At 37.0% G+C, this 20,964-nt stretch overlaps 1 protein-coding gene across 2 annotated transcripts in view; it reads left to right on the top strand.

Moving 5' to 3' along the window:
• PUS7L (pseudouridine synthase 7 like) overlaps positions 1-19,427 on the top strand; it is a 33,490-nt gene extending 14,063 nt beyond the window's left edge. For both annotated transcript variants that reach the window (XM_004447906.3, XM_058307841.2), the window contains exons 5-9: positions 4,089-4,187; positions 6,921-7,002; positions 9,159-9,439; positions 15,262-15,315; positions 16,701-19,427. In XM_004447906.3, the coding sequence (XP_004447963.2) occupies positions 4,089-4,187; positions 6,921-7,002; positions 9,159-9,439; positions 15,262-15,315; positions 16,701-17,024 (840 nt within the window). In that variant the 3' untranslated portion in view covers positions 17,025-19,427. The remainder of the gene's footprint in view (positions 1-4,088; positions 4,188-6,920; positions 7,003-9,158; positions 9,440-15,261; positions 15,316-16,700) is intronic.
• Positions 19,428-20,964: the final 1,537 nt, after the last annotated feature.

Here is a 20,964-nt window from a genome sequence, read left to right as displayed (position 1 = left end):
GCCTTTATAAAGAATATTTATTTGGGGTAGGAGCTTACAAATACCAGGCCATAAATCATAAGTTACTTCCCTCACAAAGTCTATTCTCCTGTGTTGGCGCAAGATGGCTGCTGACGTCTGTGAGGGTTCAGGCTTCCTGGGTTCCTCTGGGCTCAGCTCCTCTGTTTTCTCCACAAGGTCAGCTGTAGATTTTCAGGCAAACGGCTCTGTCTCTCTCCCTGGGGCTCCAGCTTCAGCATCAAACTCCAACATCAAAACTCCAACATTAAAAGCCCTTAACTCTGTCCTTTGCCATGCCTTTTATCTTGTGCCCTACTGGCACAAGAGGTTTACATAATTACTTAATCAAGTAAACCTGTGATATCAATATGCCCAGAGGAAAAGATCAGTTTCCAAAGATAAGCCAATATTTCTTTTTGGAATTCATCAATAATATCAAACTGCTACAAGTAGTATACTATATTATTGAAATGGTCACCTGTTTTCTAACTTTAGCACTTTATCTCCATATAGTCTATTCTCAGTGCAAAAGCAGAATGATTATTTTCAGCTGTAAGTTGTGTTATTTTTTTTTTAAGATTTATTTATTTATTTATTTCTCTCCCCTTCCCCTGCCCCCACCCCAGTTGTCTGTTCTCTGTGTCTATTTGCTGCGTGTTCTTCTTTGTCCACTTCTTTTGTTGTCAGCGGCACAGGAATTGTGTTTCTTTTTGTTGCGTCATCTTGCTGCGTCAGCTTTCCGTGTGTGGCACTATTCCTGGGCAGACTGCACTTTCTTTTGCGCTGGGTGGCTCTCCTTACGGGGCGCACTCCTTGCGCGTGAGGCTTCCCTATGCGGGGGACAACCCTGCGTGGCACGGCACTCCTTGCGTGCATCAGCACTGTGCATGGGCCAGCTCCACACGGGTCAAGGAGGCCCGGGATTTGAACTGTGGACCTCCCATGTGGTAGACGGATGCCCTAACCACTGGGCCAAGTCTGCTTCTCATCAAGTTGTTTTATATTATCTCAAAACTCTTCAATAGTTTTCTGGTCACACAGAGTAAAAGCCAAAATCATTACAATGGCTTTAGATAACTTTACACACTCAGGCCTCCTATTACATTTCTGATCTCTTACTCAACTTATTTTTTGTTACTGTCAATCTCTCCTCGCTAGAATGTAATAAAGGCTGAGATATTTGGCTGTTTGGTTCACTGATTTAACCCTACTGCCTAGAATAGGACCTAAGGCACAGTTGGTGCTCAGTAATGATTGTTGGCTAAATAAAAAGAATATGGAGGCCTATTTTCTTTCAAGAAACTAGTGGGGCTGGTGTTTTCTTCATGAGAAGATATTTAACAACTGGCCAATTTCTTTAATAATTGCAATAGAAAATTAAAATTTTCTATTTCTTCTCTATATTGTGGCACTTTTAGAACATGGCCTCAAAATTCACCTCCTATCAAGAGGTGCAGTCCTTGCTCAATGAACTCTAAACAGGATAAACCCAGATAGACCCACACTGTACCATGTTACCATCAAACTGTTGAATGCCAAAGATAAAGAGAGAATGCTGAAATCTGCTAGAGTAAAGCAATATGTCATATACAAGGGAGTATCAATGAGATTGTGCCAGTTTTCATCAGAAACCATGGAGACAAGAAGGCAGTGGGGTGACATATTTTAGGTACAGAAAGCAAAAAATTGCCAACCAAGAATTCTATATCTGGCAAAACTGTCTTTCAAAAATGAGGGAGGGATTAAAACATTTGCAGATAAACAAAAACCTAGAGAGTTCATCACCACTAAACCAGCCGTACATGAAATGCTACAGGGAATTCTGCAGGTTGAAAGGAAAGTACAGGAAACAATTCAACTGAAATCACATAAAGAAATAAAGATCTCTGGTGAATCTAAATATGGGTAAATATAAATACCACTAATCTTGTATTTTCTTGTATTTATAACTCCATTTTCTACTTTCTACAAGATCTAAAAGGCAAATGCTTAAAATGTAATGATAAATCAATGATTTGGGACTCATAATGTAGAAATACTTAATTTGTGACAAGAACTACATAAAGGTGGGGCATAGAGGAGTATAGGAGCATGGGCTATGTGTGCTGGTAAACTTAAGTTAATATCAAATACAGATTTCAGATGTTAAATTTAAATCCCATGGTAGCCACCAAGAAAATACCAAAGAATATGCTTACCCACAGGCACAGAAAATGGAGTACAGGTTACAGGGGTCAGGGGCAGGAACAATGGGGAATTCATGCAAAATGTGTGTAGGGTTTCTGTGGAGTAGAAGGGCAAGTTCTGATAATGGATGGTGGTGAGGGTCCTGCAACTTTATGAATGTAATTAATCCAGCTAAACCCGTATGCTTGGACAGGTTTGGCCTGGGAAGTTTTATGTTGTATTTATGTTTCCACAGTTTAAAAAAAAAAAAAGATAAGTTAGCTTAATGACCATTAAATGCAATACATGATAACTGGATGAGATCTAAGAGTAGAGGAAAAAAGGTTCAGAAGAACATTGGGACGTAAGAAAAATGAGAATGTAAGCTTTGTATCAATGTTAAATTTCTTGAACTTGATGACTGCACTGAATGTGGCTACACAAATGAACATCCTTATTCTTAGAAAATGTACATAGAAGTATTATGTGTTCACGGAGTATGGTACGTCCAAACTGCTCTCAAATGTTCAGAAAATAGAAAGAATTATGTCACAGTTGGCAAAAATGTTGAAAATTGATGCTTCAGATTTTCTGGGATTGTAGGGTTATGTTAGAGCTGTGTGTATGGGATTAATATTATTTTTTTTCAACTGTCTTGTTAAGTTTCAAACTATTTCAAAATAAGATTTTTTTAAAAAGTAGTTATAACAACTACAAAAAGAGGTGAGGTGTTTGTCCTGTCGTATTGAATCTAGGTGTTGTGCCTGCTGTGCCAAGAGTCTAGCTGAAGTCATGCAATGCCATTGTGTGGCTCCAGACTTTAAGAAACTGGCGGCTTTACTTCCTCTCTTGGGGTGCTTACTCTTGGAAACCAGCCACCCTTGGAAAGGAGCTGACAGATAGGACAAACTAACCAGCCATGAGAGTGACCCACTTTGGAGGTGGATCCTCCTTCCCTGATCAAGCCACACCAACTAGTGCTGTGTGGAGTAGAGCCGAACTGTCCCCATTCACTTTGCTTGAATTTTAGATTCTTAAGCTAAGTAACTGATTGCTGTTGTTTTAAGCCACTAAGTTTTGGGTGGTTTGTTATGCAGCAGTAGATCATTGGAACAGATTTTGTGACGATGGGATTTTGCTGTTTCCGAAAACCTAAAATATGTGTACTTGGCTTTGGACTAGGCAGTGGAGAGAGCCAGAAGGGCTTTGGGAAGAGTGTTAATGAAAGTTTAAAGGAGCTCAAGGAGAGTGTAGTGGAAGCCTAAAGAGCCTCGAGGAGCAGTTAGCTCAAGCATAACAGGCCTTGAGGAGGCTGACTTTTAGGCTTAAAGGAAAGTAAGGGAAGTGTTACAGGAAAGCTGATCTTCATTTTTGTGGGCCAAGGTTGGCAACATTGTCACCTGAAGTAATGTGGAAAACAGGAAATGTGCCTAATCAGCTTGATGATCCAGCAACAGAAAGCATCACCTGGCTTCATCTCACTGCTTTTGATAAAATGCGATTAAAAGAGAGATGAACCGAAGAACCAACTCTGACATATAAAGGAGCCAGGACTTTCTGGATTTGAAAATAAGTCTCTTTCTTATTCCCTGCATCTCCAAACATCATAAAATTCTCAAAATAAGCAGGGGCTTCAGGGCCTAGATCCAATCCTGGTATCGGAGTGGTCAGTTTCCCAGTTTGCCTGGAATTTTCCCTGGGTTTAGTATTGAAATTCCCACATCTCCAGAAAATTCTCAGTAAGGTGAATGGAAATGTAACATTTTTCAGCCTTCTTCACTCCTTTTATTTTCTAACTAATTGAGTATTGCTGATTGCAGGATTCTTTTCTTGAATAAATACGAAAAGAAAGTCTTGATTGATATTTGATACAATAATCACATTTATGTACTTCTAATTAATTTTTAATTTTATATTAATAGGATAAAGGCTTTGTGAATTACTATGGACCACAAAGATTTGGGAAGGGAAGGAAAGTTCACACAGATCAAATTGGATTGGCTTTGCTGAAAAGTGAAATGGTATGAATTTTTAAAAATAACGATCTTGTCTATTCTTGATTGTACTTATTACCTGTTTGACTAATTGTAGCCAATCACTTGCTTTCCCAGCCCCGCATATAAACACAGGTATACACATATGCACAACATATATTTGCCATTGAGGATTTATTGAACAGCTCCTATATTCTTGGTACCTTATTGCTTGAAAGCAAACGGTGTGAAATGTTCTTGTATTTAATACTTACTTGAGACTTGACAAGAATTGAACAACACTCATCAAATTCTCAGTGAACAGAATAGTGGATTTAGAGCTATATATAATGAAACTTAAACCTTGTAATTTGAGAAATCAGGTATCATGATATAAAACATAGGAATTCTCTCGAGGCTAGAGACTAAAAATGAGTATAGCCCAAGAGGAACAACAAATTCAGAAACAAGCTGATTAGTCTCAAGTGAAACTGAAAATGCATAGGAAGCCAGATTTTTCCCCATTATTATATTATTCCATTACAGTGGAATGGAGTACACATGGTGGAGGAAGACTATAAAACTAGTAAAAAAAAATTCAAGCAAATAAAAGTTATCATACAATAGTATCATGCTCACTCATTTGTATTCTAGTTTGGTCTCTTGACTGGAAGAGAAAGGAATAGAGTAAAAAGCTTGTGAGAAGTACAAAACATGACAACATCATCTGACACTGGAAAAAGTTGGGGAGCTGCTGTTTTAGTCCTTATCTGGAAATTTATAGATAGTTCTGAGCTTCACATTTCAGGAGGGATTTTAACAAATGGAAAGCAACTGAGATGGTGAAATGTCTAGAAATCATGTTGAACAGTATTTCTTCGGTCTGAAGAGGAAATTAGCTTATATTATACTAGAAATTTTGCCATACTGAAGAATAATTTAGTAGTTTGGAGTTTGGGGAGGCAGCGTGCACCCTATGTAAGCTCCACTGTTTGCCAAATACGTTGCTATAGACAGGTAACTTAACTTCTCCAAGCCTCTGTTCCCTCATCTGTAAAACAGAGAGAACATGACAGTTCACAAGACTTTTGGTAGAATTCAGTGAAATTTTGTGAAAGCACCTAGTGCAGTCCCAGGCAAATAGAAAGTGCTCAAAAATTAGACTGATTCTTAATTCTCTGAGCTTTTACAAGGGTAAAAGTTCAAAGGGCCAGGTTTTAGTCTCTTGTAAGAAAGACTTTTCTAACAGTTGTCCAGAAGGATGGGCATCTTCCCACAGGGAGCTGGAGTTTCCTGTTTCTCACCACAGTTAAGCCAACGCCGGGTGGAGTGGTCATACTACCACCTCTTCAAACTTCAGATTCCGTCCTCTGACTTTTTTTTCTCAGCTGTGCTGTAGTATTGGTTATCTCTTGCTGCAAAAAATCTGGTACAGGGTCTCATGAGGTTATAGTCACCTTATTGACTGGGGCTACAGTCTCCGCAGACTTGGCTGGGCTGCTTCCAAGCAGCCTCCAAGCGTGCTCACGTGGCAGGAAGCTTGAGTTCCTTGCCATGGACCTACCTGCAGCATGGCTTCCCCCAGAGTGAGGAGTCCAAGAAGCCAGAGAGAGACCAAACCAGAAGCCAGAAGGTCTTCTATGACCTACTCTCAGAGTAACATGCCTTTATTTCTGTGTATTACACTGGTCACACAGGCCAACTCTGATGCAGGGTAGGAGGGGACTGCACAGGATGTGAGTATCAGGAGGCAGGGATCATTGGCAGCCACCCCTAAGGATGGCTCCCAAGATAGAGAGCCATGCTTTCTTTGCTTGAAGTGTCACTCCTCGACCTTTACCTTCTTTATGTCTCCGTTTAAGTATCATTCTCATCCCCAAGATGAAGTGAATTTTGCTTATCTTGTGACCCCACAGCATCCTGAACCTCCCCCCTTCTAGGTTTTATTATATTTTATTGTTATTGCTTATTTAAAAATTTCCAGCAGACAGTGACCTTGGCAAGGGCAGGGCCATGTTCCTCCTGCTCAGCTGTCTGCTGCTAGTGCCCTACGTAGTGCTTAACACATGGGAGGTGCCTAATAATATTTATTTGAATGAATCAGCACTTAACAAATATCCGCTTAAATGAATGAATATTTTAAGAGGAGACTAAGTGGGATATTGGATTGAATGCCCTATTTTAAGATCCTTTCTACTCTTAAGACACATACTTAGAATTAAATCCCAGTACTGGAGACAGTGGTAAAATATAGGATCTAGATAGACACCATTAAAGGAAAAAAAAAAGAACATCTTTTAATCTATTTAAGGTTCAGAAGAAAATATTAAAGTTGGCAATTGTTTTCTAAAATGATATTGGCAACTACTTTTGAAACCAAAGAATTCAGGGAGTTGTGAACATGGATGAAATTTGAATGACTTGACATTCCCCTGTGCTTGTGTCGCCCCCTTTTGTTGCTTGTGTTGGTCAAGTTTGAGTATATGTGTCATTACTTTATACTTGTGTCCATAGCTATAGGTAAAGAATGATGGGAGAATTATTGAAGTGATGGGGGAGCACTTTCTGCAGTCCATATTTTAAATCTCTAAATAAAGTAGATTTGTACAAAAGTTTTATTTCTAAATTTAACATGGGCTTTACTTTTTGAAAGCTTAAAAATAGAATTGCTGTATCAAATATCATTTGTTAAATGCCTATTCTTTTAAAACGCCAGCAATTAGAATTTTTTAAAAGTAATTTGTCATTTTTATTAATGTATGTTTGCTTGATTTTTTAAAGGTGAGGGCTGTAAAATTATTCCTTACACCAGAAGATTTGGATGATCCTGTAAATAGAGCAAAGAAATATTTCCTTCAAACTGGTATTTAAAGGTTTCTTTACTTCATACTAGCTATGCAGATATATAATATAAATGTTATGTCAGAAGGAGAGCCGGCATTGCAACATAAATGTAATAAAAGATAGATTGTAGGGCATAATGAATTTAATCATTTTATTAATGTCCAAGGTTAATTTGTGATATTTGATACTTTGTGCATTGTTTTCTATCTAGTTGTCATTTACTCCTGGAATTTCAAAATTCCTGGCTGTCAATTTTGAAACCTTTATGTAAATCATGATGATATACATGGAGAACGCTTACTGGGAGACACTAAAGAAAAGTGGTTGCGAGTATGGGTTCAAGTCAGACTGTCTGTGATTAACACTCAACTCTAGTACTTCCAATGGAATGGTCTTGGGCAAGTGATTTAACCTCACCATATTAGTTTAGTCATCTGTAAACTGAGCCTAATAATAGTCCCTAAAAAACTGATATGATATTTGTATTAGTCAGCCAAAGGGGTGCTGATGCAAAATACCAGAAATTGGTTGGTTTTTATAAAGGTGTTTATTTTGGGGTAGGAGCTTACAGTTAACCAAGCCATAAATTAAGTTACTTCCCTCACAAAGTCTATTTCCACGTGCTGGAACAAGATGGCTGCCGATGCCTGTGAGGGTTCAGGCTTCCTGGGTTCCTCTGGGCTCAGTGCCTCTGTTTTCTCCACTAGGTCAGCTGTAGACTATGAGGCTCGCTAGGCTTTGCCTCTCTCCACAAGGTCAGCTGAAGACTATCAGGCAATGACTCTTTGTCTTTCCCCCGGGGTTTCTGCCATGTCTAAGGAGCCATCTCTATTCTTTATTCTTCTCCTGGCTCAGGTCCTCTCTTTTTGGGGCTGGCTTCTCTTTCCTCTGTGAGCTTACTTCCCGGTGCTCCAGCCTAATGTTTCAGCATCAAAACTCCAACATCAAAAACCCTTGCATCAGAAAGCTCTAACTGTCCTTTGCCATGCCTTTTGCCTGTGAGTTCCCACCCACGAAGGGGTGGGGACTCGATGCCCTAATGACATGACCCAGTCAAAGCCCTAATCATAACTCAGTCATGCCCTATAAAAGACCAGATTACAAACATAATCCATTACCTATTTTTGGAATTCATAACCATATCGAACTGCTACAATATTTAAATAAGATATTAATATGATGTTCCTAAAATATTGCCCAGCACATAGTAAATACCAGATAAACATTATTTGTATTTAAATATTAATAATAGTAATAGCAACCATACCTCTTTAGGTTCATTTGGATATTCAAATAGCTAATCTACATACATGTACATAACGAAATTCATATGCATTGAAATAAAGGGCATCTGTTTTTCATGTACTATTATACATGTAATTATTCACAGGAGAGTAATATTTTTTGTGCCACAGCACAGCATGTAAATAGTGTGGGCATTTGTAATTGTTATGGATATACTAAAAAAATTTAAAGTGACTTATTTGTTTATTAACTCTTACAGTGTTGCAAAAAGATAATTTCCTTATGGCATTCCTTCTTAAACTTGTATATGCATAAGAAATACTTGGTACACTTATAGAATACAAATTCTAAGACCCTATCTGAATAAACATCTTTGTGGTGAAATCCAATAATCTGTATTTTAAAAAACATCCCATTAGTGAGGCCTGATAGTATAGTTGAAAGATCCAGATGTCAGCCTTTTCTTAGTCAACAAATTTTGCCTGTAAATGTCCCTAATAACTCTTTAAAAGTCTCTAGCCCTCACAGTCTCAGCAGGTTATTTAATCCTTGTGTGTTTTTGCAAGTCAACTGTGTAACTGCAATTTAGCTTCTCTCTATTGTAGAATGAGGGACCCTGGTAAGCCATTGCTAATACACACTTTCCCTTCCTCCCTTTCTTTTCTTTTTTGTCTCCCTCTTTCTTTTCTTATCTCTTTCTTTTCTTTTTTCTTTTTGAGAAAGTAAAAGGAAGACCATTAGCTTAACTATTCTCTGTTACTTAAAAAACAAAACTCCTCAGGCAAAGCTAGCTTACACAGACGGTGCCAAGCATCATCACACATGCGTGCTTATGAGATAGCACAGTTCTCACCTGTCATTTAGAGAGCACAATAAAAATCTTTAGAACTTGCCTTTAAATAAAAGTGACTGATTTCCCTTTTATTTCAGAGGATGCTAAAGTCACACTTTCAATGATGCCTGAATTCAAAGTTCGAGAAAAAGCCTTGTTGGAGTCATTGCATCGCTTTGGCATGACAGAGGAAGGTTGTGTCCAGGCGTGGTTCTCTTTTCCCCATTCTATGCGCATATTCTACATTCATGCATATAGCAGCAAAATTTGGAATGAGGCAGTGTCTTACAGACTTGCAACCTATGGGTCAAGGGTAGTGGAGGGTGATTTGGTCTGTCTGGATGAAGATATTGTTGATGAGCATTTCCCAAATAGTAAAGTAAGTATCATTTCATCAGAGTTTTCCAAGAGTAGTTACCATACGGAAGTGTTAGTTTCCAGGAGCTCTTTTTAATTAATTTTTTAAGATAAAGCATGCATAAATTATGGGATTCCCATGGACCACCCCATTAATACTTTGCATTGGTGTGTTATATTTTTCACAATTAATGGAAGTACATTTTTATAATTGTAGTATTAACTATAATCCATGGTTTAACAGTTCATTCAATGTGTTCTTCAGTTCCATTGATTTTTTAAAAATTCTAGTTGCATATATACAATCTAAAATTTCCCCTTTTAACTACATTCAATTATGTAAGTCAGTGCTATTGGTTACATTCACAATGTTGTGCTACTGGCACCACCATCCATTACCAAAACTTTTCCATTGTCCCAAATAGAAATTCTATACCTAATTTTAGAAACAATTTAAAACTAAAGATATGTTTTATGTTTTACTTACTTTTGTTCATCTTCTGCTTCAGCTTTGCTGTGAGCTGGGGCTTTAAGATATGTCAGCAAATGGAGAAAAAAATAGTGATATGATGGGAATGGCACAAAAGTAGTTAAGTTTCCTTTACAAAACACATTTTTTTAAAAATTACAGAATAGTGCATCAAAATGTCCCCAAAACATTATTGATGAGGCTGATGTCCTTCCACTAACCTATTGTGATTCCCTCCCCTTCTTCCAGAGAATCTACTTTTGATGTTTGGCATGTGTCCATCTAGACCTTTTGCTATGTTTGTACATTTTCACAGAAAAGGTATTTCATGTGCTTCTTTTAAGTCAGTGTGATTTCATAACTTCCCTTTTCCCTCTACAATGTCTTAGAGATCTATCCATATTATAACATATAAAACCAGCTTATTGCTTTTTTTTTTTTAACTCTTGTGTAGTTTTTGGTAAGTATATTGAGCCAATATCTTCTCTTTTATCTTCTTGAAAGTACTTTTAATGTTAATAAGACTTAGAGTTTATAGGAGAAAACTGAGGAAAAGTACCTGGTCTTTTCCCAGACATCTTAGGTCTAGATATTTTAAAAGACATTTTGGAATAGGTAAGAATAGTTGTTATATAGTCTACATATTATACATTAATGACAAGGCTGAAGAAAACTGCCTAGTATAAGAGTAAACATCTGAGTCCTTTCAGAAGTTCTTTGGGAAGAGCTCTTTATTGAAAAAAAAGAGAGCTTTCATTATTGGCTTATTGTATATATAAGAATGCTTTGGGATTTATTCATGGTACTATTTAAACAAAAAAAAAGATGTTTGATTCTTTTCTTCCCTGTCCAACTAGTATTTTTAACCTTGTGTGTTTGGACTAAATGAAACTCTATTCTGTAAATCATGCAAGGAAATTCATTTTATAATATATTAATTTTTTAATTTTTAATTTTAAAATACTTTCAAACTCAGAGTACACCAACATATCCCTGCCCTCACCAGATGCACAGATCCACAATTTGTAAATTTTGCCACATTTATATTTTCCTGCCCTCCCCTCCCCTTTCCTCCCTTCCCCTCCCCTTCAATCTGCTCTCTCTTGACCTTTCCTTTCAACCTGCACAACTCTCTTTAACATCTCTTGTTGGGCCAACCTAGTGGTAATGAAGTCCCAAAGCTTTTTTTAAAACTGGGAATATCTTATTCCCTCCCTAATTTTTTTTTGAAAGACAGTTTTGCTGGGTATGGAATTCTTATTTGGCAATATTTTGCTGTCAGCACTTTAAATCTGTCATCCCACTGCCTTCTTGCCTCCATGGTTTCTGCTGAGAAATCGGCACTTAATCTTACTGAGACTCCCTTGTAGGCAACATGTTCCTTCTCTCTTGCAGCTTTCAGAATTCTCTCTTTATCTTTGGCTTTTGACAGTTTGATTATAACGTGATATGGTATGGGTCTGTTTGGTTTTATCCTGTTACAAATTCTTGAGTATCTTGGATGTATATATTCATGTCTGTTGTTAAGGTAAGGAAGTTTTCAGCCGTTATGTCTTTGAGTTTTCTCTTTTCTCCTTTCTCTTTTCTCCTCCTAGGACTCCCACAATGCTTATATTGGAATGCTTGATGGTGTCCCACGGGTTCCTCAGGCTCTGTTCACTTTTCTTCATTCTTTCTGGTCCTCAGACTGGATGATATCAATTGTCTTAGCTCCTACTTCTCTGACTCTTTGTTCTGCCAGCTCTACTCTGCTGTTCCTCTAGGGATTTTTAAATTTCTGTCACTAAAATCTTCAGCTCTGTTTAGTTCCTTTTCATAATTTCCATCTGTCTATTGATATTCTCTTTGTGTTCATCTGTTATTTTCCTAATTTCCTTTAGTTCTTGGTCCATGTTTTCCTTTACCTCTTTGAGCATATTTAGGACTGTTTTTTTCAAAAGTCAATGTCTGGAATGTTCCAGGGGTCCACCTCATTGACAGTTTCTAATGCTTTAATCTTCTCCTTTTTCTGAACCTTCACTTCCTGTTTCTTTGTATGCTTTGTAGTCTTTGTTAAATCTGGACATTTTTGTATTTTAATGTGTTATCACTGGAACTTAGATTCTGAGGCATCTGTTATATACCTAACAAAAAAACAAAACAAAAGTTTACAAAGGAAAAGAAAATTCCTTTCCCAGCTTTGCAGATTCACTTGTGCAGTGTCCTTCATCTTCAGAGCTTTTCTATACAATGAGTTCAGAGAAGAGCTTAAGGCCAAAGTGTAGGACCCACCTTAGCCGGTCTGCACATACATCTTGTGTGGGGCATGCGCACATGGTCCTAGGAATTCCCCTGTTCTGAATCTCCCCTCTTCCCTAGGAAACACTTTCCTCATGGTCCTGGACACTGCACTGTATGTCCTTCAGCCAGCAATCTCTTGCCCCAGGTAGCATGACTTTCACTCCTCTCCCACAGCGTTCTGTAGGAGAGCTCTCTGAGCTGCCTTCTACGTGCAGGGCAAGTTCTGGGATGGCGAGTCCTCAGGCCGCCACCAGACCAATCGGGCCGGACATACATGCTCCCAGGATGTGCACGTGGGTTATTCTGTACCTTCCTGAACCGGTGCCAGGCATCTGCACAGGCCGTGAGGGCTGGCCAAGCCGGTAAGCGGTGGGGGAGAGACAAGCAGGTGCCGTGAGATCCTGCTGCTTCCAGATAGCCTTTTTCTTAATTTGGCGTTTGCCCTGTTACTGTAGTCCTTTCACTGTTTTCTGGAGCTTTGAGAAAGATATTTCTGCAAGTTCTTGTTGGTTGTTTAAAGCTTCTTTCATCTCTGCCATCTTCATCAAGCATGGCCTCAACTGTACATTTTACAATATTTTAATGCAAGAAAGACAAAACTATTTTTCTCCCACATTATCTTAAGTCGGTCTCACAAATAAGTTTTCAAAATTAGTGAAAGGATTTGAGTAGTGCTGTCATATGTTACATCATAAAATATTTGATTTTACAGCAGAAAAGATTTTAGAGACATTAAAGAGCTTAGAAAAAGGTATCAATATCTAGTGATAGAACATGCCCTAGTTTTAAAAAAATATGTATATTAATAGAGTTCTAGGTATATGAATTAAACTCTTTTGCTTTCAATAGAATAGAAACCCACCTCAAAATAACTAAGGAAAAACAAACAGGATTTTATCATGTCACCTAACTGAAAGTCCGTGATTGATTCAGGCATAGCTGTATCTAGGGACTTAAGCTGCCCTACATAATTTATCTCCTTTTCTTCTCTGCTTTTCGAAATTTGTGTTAGGTACCTGCTCAGTCAGGCTTATTCTTTGGTGGCAAGATGGCTGTTAACAGCTCTAGACTAACTTCTCACAACCCCTGGAGGAAAGAGGGCTTTTTCTTTACCAACAGTTGTTATTATATATCTAACAGTAGTTGTTATAACTACTTCTTTTTTTCCAAGAAACCAAGAAATTAAGAAATTGAGTGTCAGCGTCTTTGAATGACCTGGCTTGGGCCACATGACCAGGTCCACACTGTTTTTGTGAACTAGAGCTGGTGATTGGTTAAGCCCACATTACAAAGACTCCTTCCTGGAACCCTCTTACCCAAACCCAATCTGCGAACCAGCAGAGCAAGTTTCTTATGGAAAATGAGAATGCTAGTACTGGAAAAGAGGGAATAAAGGCCGAGCAAGCCAGAACAGTAGATATCTCCTTTACTCTTTCATTGGATGGTTAATGCATTCTTAGGTAAGAAAGTGATCGCCAGTAGGCAGCATAAAATGCTAAGAATAGTAATCTAATTGGGACACAGACTCAAACTCTAGCAGCATTATACATTTTTATTTTACCTTCTGTGAATGGAAGAAAAAATATGACAGTAATTACGTTTTGATATTTAATGAAGAATTGAAGGTTTTTTTTAATACCTTTCTGAAAAGTGCTGTCAATATAAATATTATTAACTGGGCAATGCATTATATAGTAAGCCAGCCATTTCTGATTCAGATTTTTAGAGGCCAAAGGTTAATTTCACAAGACATGACAACAGTCTCTGAAATGCATGTGTCTTATAAGACCGCTTTGTTCAAAGTAACATTTAAAGGGACAGTTTTGGGATGGAAACTGTATTGGGATAGGAAACTAATTTCATTTTCTCTTTTGATAGGATTACTAAACTGATCGGTGCACTTAATTCTAGTGACTTGGTAGACTCATATTTTTTTGTGGGCATGCTGGCGAATGTGAGTTAGACAGTTATGAAGTTAGCTGAATTTAAAGTTGAGGACATCCATACAGCCAGAGCATGTTTGTTAATTCACATCAGCCTTGAGGGAGTTCTCTACAGACAAGCACTCGTTTTCTATACTTGACCATGGTTTGTTTAGTATATTCATAAATTCCTTATATTACTGTATTGTAATATGGTTATGAATTTGTAAAAGACAAAAAGCTGGGAGTGATAATGCAGGAGAGTTCCTGGTCCCAAGTATTTTGTCCTGGTCGGACCACATCTGGAGTTTTCTATCCAATCCTGAGTGCAGCAGTTGAGAGATAAATTGGGGAGCTGGTGCGGCTCAGTGGTTGAGTACTGGCTCCCCACATACGAGTTCCTGGGCTCAATCCCTGGCCCTGGAACCTCCAAAAAAAAGAGAGAGAAGTTATCAACCAACTAGTAAATACAAAATGAAAATGAAAAACAACAAAAAAAGAGAAGGGACATTATTGAGAAGAGAAAAGAGAATTGAGGGGAAAGCAAGCAGGTAAAGGCATCTAGGCACATACTATATGATGAATGCTTTAGAAAGCATTATGTTAACCCCAGCGGACTTTATACTTGACCTTTATGTGGAAGAAAAATCAGATTTATTCTGTGATTCCTAAGAGCAGTATTTCTCAAACTTAAACTGTATCTCATTAATTATTAATTTTATTAATATGTATCTCTTATTTTCTCTTACATGACACCTATCAATATTCTATGGAAAATTTTGAGCAACACCATTTTCCATACAGTATTATGATGTTTGGGGGGGCAGAGGTGGGAGGGGTGTTTTCACAAAAGCAGATATTGACTCATCATAGTCAAGAACAACTTTGTAATATAAAAAAAGATTGTTGGTGACTGAGGTGCAGGCATTGCCTCAGAGATTTAAGTTGCCCACATTTTCTCTGCATTTCAATGTCCGTCATCAGCAGTTAAAGTAGGATGAATCATTCTAATTTCCATCCAGACACTCTTCCAGAAACAAACTGTGAAATGATCTGGTTTGCATTTATGTATATTCAGCACAGGAATTGAATTATATATAACAGAGTTAGGGAAAATTGAAGGAATTTGGAACATTTGGGAATCATCGTATTTTCTTTATTTTTTAAAAAAAGGTTCATCTAGTAACTAAAGAAGAGGAATCAGCTAATACATATGCAATACATCAGGTAAGTTTGCTTAAAAATTTATATCACTTAAATCTAAGGGTAAACATTTTTGCCCCCAAAAGAATGTTCACCAATTCCCCACTCCCCTCCCCTTTTTTAACCGTGTTTAAAAATTAATAGATAATTCCATCTCTCCCCCTAATTTCCCCATACCTCTTTGTAGTCAACTGCCATCCCCAGCTCCCAGCAACCACAGATCTATTTTATGGCCCTATAGTTTTGCCTTTGAAAGGATTCCATATAAATGGAATTATACAGTATGAAGCCTTTGTCTCTGGCTCCTTTTGCTTAGTGTTCACTTTGAGTATATTTGAGTTTTCACTTTTTCTTCTTTTCTGGCACTGGAAATCAGCAGCAGAGGAGGAACACCCAACAAACTCAGTGTTTACTCACAAGCAGCTGAGAAAATAAACATATTTGTTGCTCCTTATTTGGTCACTTGTTTTGAAATAAGAATTTTAAATTGTCAACCAAAATACCAGTTATGTAATTGAGCAACAAGTTTGAATTTTCAGAAAGAATGTTTATAGTCTTTGTGTTTCAAGGAAAAAATATGCTTTTAGCATGCCATTATTGCATGGAGTTTAATGTCTGTTGGCTAATTAAATGTACCTAAACTACTGTTCCATCTCTTAGCATGTTAACAGTGATTTGTCTACTGATATCTCATTTGAGTTTATAATTTCAGTTGTTGTGAGCGTTCTTTCTGATTTTAGTTCACATCTTTTCTTTGTGTGGCAACATTAAAAATATCCTACAAGGTGTATCCAATAGCATTTTTTAAAAAAATTTATTTATTCATTTTTTAAAAAATATTACATTAAAAAAATATGAGGTCCCCATTCACCCCCACCGCCCCCACCCCACCACTCCCCCCACAGTAACACTCTCCCCCATCATCATGACACATCCATTGCATCTAGTGAGTACATCTCTGGGCATCGCAGCTCCCCATGGTCAGTGGTCCACACCATAGCCCACACTCTCCCACATTCCATCCAGTGGGCCATGGGAGGACATACAATGTCTGGCAATTGTCCCTGCAGCACCACCCAGCACAACTCCAAGTCCCGAAAATGCCTCCACATCTCATCTTTTCCTCCCATTCTCCGCACCCAGCAGCCACCATGGCCACTTTTTCCACACCAATGCCACATTCTCTCGATTATTTTTACAATAGTTCATGCATAGAATATCATTAAGTCCACTCTAATCCTTACTGTGGTCCTCCTTCCTGTGGACCTTGGCTTGGTTGTATCCATTCCACATCTATCCTGACAGTGTCTTTACAGATCTAGGTCCCATCATAAGAGTAAATTTAAAATATGATCATATATCTTTTGAAGACTGTTTTACATATGTTTTTATTTTTCCCTCTTTCACAGGTGGTTCTTCCAGTACTTGGATACAATATTCAGTACCCAAAGAACAAAGTCGGGCAGTGGTACCATGAAATACTTAGCAGAGATGAACTACAGACATGTAGGTTTAAAGTGCCTGCTCTGAAACTGAATGTTCCAGGATGCTACAGACAGATTTTGAAATATCCCCATAATCTCTCATACCAACTAATGGAAGAACATGATGTTGATGGCAAGACGGAAGGTTCCCTTGTTAGTGAAGCTTTATCTCTTTTGATCTCTTTTGATCTTGATACTTCATGTTATGCCACAGTTTGTCTGAGGGAAATAATGAAGCATGATGTTTAAAACTGATAACTTTTATATAATTGTATATATGTCACTCCTTGAAAAAAAGGGAGCTAAAATTTCTTGAGCATCTACCATGTGCTGGGAGCCTTGTAATTGTTATCTCCTTTGGTTCTCACACATCCTGAAGAAGTAGGAATTTGGTGCTGTAATATTCCAGAGGACTTAGAGCTAGCAAATGGCAGGGTCTGAGTTTAAGCTCAGATTGGTCTGACTTCAAAGCCTATATTCTTTCTATTGTAGTATGTTTCAGTGATCTTTAATTCTGTATCATAAATGTTAAAATCTTTTTGGACTCTTATGAACATATAATATCCCAAGACAACATTTAAGAAAAAAAATCTTGAAGTAATATTTATGTCCTCTAGCTTCTTGCTTAAAATATAGGCGAAATTAGGTTGCAGTGAAAGCATATGGTTGGAGAGAAAGAGAAAGACAAAGTATCTCACCACTGATTATTGTCATCCTTTCCTATTTTCATATTATCTATTGGAACAATACACAAAGGAAATATCTCTGTCTATGAATGATAGCTACCCAGGGGTAGGCACAACTCCCTTATGAAGGAAGCATCTTGAAATACATTGGCTATGTTGACCTTTATTTTCCTCTGTTATCTAAAATACAGTTTTTAACTGTCTGAGACTGTAAGATTAAGAATAACTGCAGGGAAGCAGACTTGGCCCAGTGGTTAGGGTTTCCGTCTACCACATGGAAGGTCCGCGGTTCAAACCCCAGGCCTCCTTGACCTGTGTGGAGCTGGCCCATGCGCAGTGCTGATGCGCACAAGGAGTCCCGTGCCACACAGGGGTGTCCCCACATAGGGGAGCCCCACGTTGCAAGGAGTGCACCCCCTAAGGAGAGCTGCCCAATGCGAAAGAAAGTGCAGCCTGCCCAGGAATGGCGCTGCACACACACAGAGCTGACACAACAAGGTGGTGCAACAAAAAGAAACACAGATTCCCGTGCCGCTGGCAACAACAGAAGCGGACAAAGAAGAACACACAGCAAATAGACACAAAGAACAGACAACTGGGGTGGGTTGGGGGAAGGGGAAGAAATAAAATAAATAAATCTTTAAAAAAAAAGAATAACTGCATTTGTTGATACCTGCTTTCTTGTTAACAAATTAATGTTTATTATTATGAACATTCTATAGAGAACTTAAGTATAAATCATCAAATTAAGGTTTTACCTATGGTATAAATTCAGTTGTCATTTAAGAACATTAAGCTGTATTTAAGTTTGTTGGTGATTGTATCTTTATAGTTTTACTAAGAATACAAACAATGTGAGGGGGCAGAATGAAACCACAGATAAAATACAGATTTAGAGTCAGACAGATCTAGGCTCAGACTCTTAGCTCTGACACTCCCTAGTGACTGTGAGTATGGTACTGATTCTTTTTGAGACTTACTTATAGAATCAAGAAAATACCCAATGTCATAGCAGCAAACAGAATTTTAAAACTTTTATGTTGTTAGAGGAAGAAAAGATTTTTCCCATTTGAAAATTTTAATTTGATTTGGTTTAACCTACATTATTATAAATCATCCTTAACCATTTTGTATTGGTTGAATTTGGGGGAAATAGCTATTGATTTAGAAAATCTGAGTATTCTTTACTGCTGGTAACATGATATAATGATGAAACAAAAGCAATGTGGAGCATTATGTATCAGTAGCCTGGGATTTTTATATTGTTAAATCAGTCAAATTATTCTAGGGACATTAGGATAAAGAAAGAAAATTCAAAAGAAGGGAAAAAAACCTACAAAATGCAAAATGTACTTATTGCAGCATTTTTTATATATAGTTCAAGAAATTAGAAAAAGTTTCAAAGTCCAGCATTAGATAACTAAAGAAAGTAAATTGTGATGTATCAATTTGATGGCAAAGCATGTAGTTATTTAAAATGGTGATGATTTTATTTGCTGTGTGAGAAAATGTTGTGCCCCCACTCCAAAAGCAGAATATATAATGAATACAATATATACAGTAAACGTAGCTTTTTCAAATGTGAGGCAATTTAGCATAATGGTTAAAAGGATTTATACTGGAAATGAACTCCCTCAGTTTGAACTCTGGTTCGGCAACTTACAGCACTGTGGCCTTGGGCAAGTTATTTAAACTTTGTGTGCCTCAGTTTAAACATCTATAAAATGGGGATAGTAATATTACTTACATTATAGAATTATTATGAAGATTTGATGAGTTAAGACATGTAAAGTGCCTGATGACAATTTTTGTCAACAGTGTTGGCAGGTGGCAAGTTTGGAAGCCAACAGAAAAAAATGAGAAGTGTCATTCTGTTAACATGATGGGAGTTAAGATTTTTTTAAATTTAAAAGTTTCTTTCCTGTCATACATTATTAACAATAAATAAATCTCAAAAAAATAAAAATCAACTTGTGGCAGTATTTTTTGTTTGTTTTTTATTTTTCGGTGTTTTTTTCCCATGTGTTTTTTGGTATTATTGATTTTTTAAAATTATTTGCATAGTTTTAATATTTATTGATAATTAAATGACACTACATTAAGTAGTAAATTTTTTTAGAAAAAGTATTTTAACCTTTTACTGTGATAAATCATATCGTTTAAATAGGAAATGTTACATGAATTATTAAAAACTAGTTTTCTTTTTAATGTTGAGTAGCCCTTAGAAAATATGGAAGCATTAAAATATGTTATTGATATTTTTTCTTTGCCTGCAGATGGCACTATAATTCCAGGTATCACTCATACACACATTTATATGTTTAGTATAAAGGAAGGATTTCTAAACTTTTCAAATCATCATAAAGTATTCTCAGATATTGTTCATGTGGAAATTTATTTTATTTACAATAATATTTGCCTTTTTTTTTTTTTTTCTAGTTTAGAGACTAGTATATGCTTTGTACCAGCTGAGGGCAGTCACAGATTTTTTGTAGTTTTTCGGAGGCTTCTTAGGGATTCAGAGGGATGATATTTAGATTAGTTTTAATATCCAAGGTTGCATTTGAAACTGAGTAATAGTGCCTCTGGATCAGTAAGGTAAAACAAATTAATAGGCATTTTTATTAAGATAAAAAGCCTGAGTTGTTTTTGTGAGTTATAATAAACAAAGTCACATGTAATTCTTGATCCACCTAACATTTGAAGTGGAGGCCGAGCACCTGCACTTCTCTCATTTTAATACACACTCGTACCCTGTTAGCAGGCAATATGTACCTTTTTTGCAGATGAGAAAAAAATCAGAATGATTTACTGGCCTATCCAAGATCAAACATACAGTCTGTGGTTGAACTTGATCATATTCCCTAGAGAGTACTGTTTTCATCTACCTAATAATTTGCCTTCTGAGAATAAGTTTTCAGTTAACTCCCATTTTACCAACTTGATATTACTTGCCATTGATTAACGGGCATATTGGGTCATGTCTTGAGAGAAAAAAGATTCATTTGAGATTTTGAGACCAAAATAGAAGTCCTAAAGGAAATATTTTGGGGATATTTCCCAAAATATTTTGGGGTTTGTATATGTAAAATCAACACAGGTCGTAGGAAGTTATTTTAGATTGTACATGGCACAATATTAAATATTGAAAAAGCATAGTCAGGAAGTTGTTCCTTTTCAACCCTTATCAAATCATTTTGCTTGACAAAGGGAATGCTATATGGTGTTAGATTATGTATATCACTTGCTTTTAACAGAAAAAGCACAGGCCTCAGGCTCAGATATTCTCAGGTTTGAAGGTGGAATTCTCAGGTTTGAGATAATGTTAGTAATTATCAGACATTATTACATCAAATAAAATAATGAAAAATAAACAAATTCAAGGTATGAACAGAGGTACTAATGGTCACGTGCCATATCTTATTTTAGAAAATTTTATGAAACAGAAGAGTGTCTGGCACCTAGTAAATTCTCAATGCCTGTCATCTAGTGTCATTATAGTT

Source organism: Dasypus novemcinctus, chromosome 12 (genome assembly GCF_030445035.2).
Source record: "Dasypus novemcinctus isolate mDasNov1 chromosome 12, mDasNov1.1.hap2, whole genome shotgun sequence".
NCBI classification, from domain to species: domain Eukaryota; kingdom Metazoa; phylum Chordata; class Mammalia; order Cingulata; family Dasypodidae; genus Dasypus; species Dasypus novemcinctus.
The sequence above is the reverse complement of the archived record's forward strand: the minus strand, read 5'-3'. Positions and strand labels throughout refer to the sequence as shown.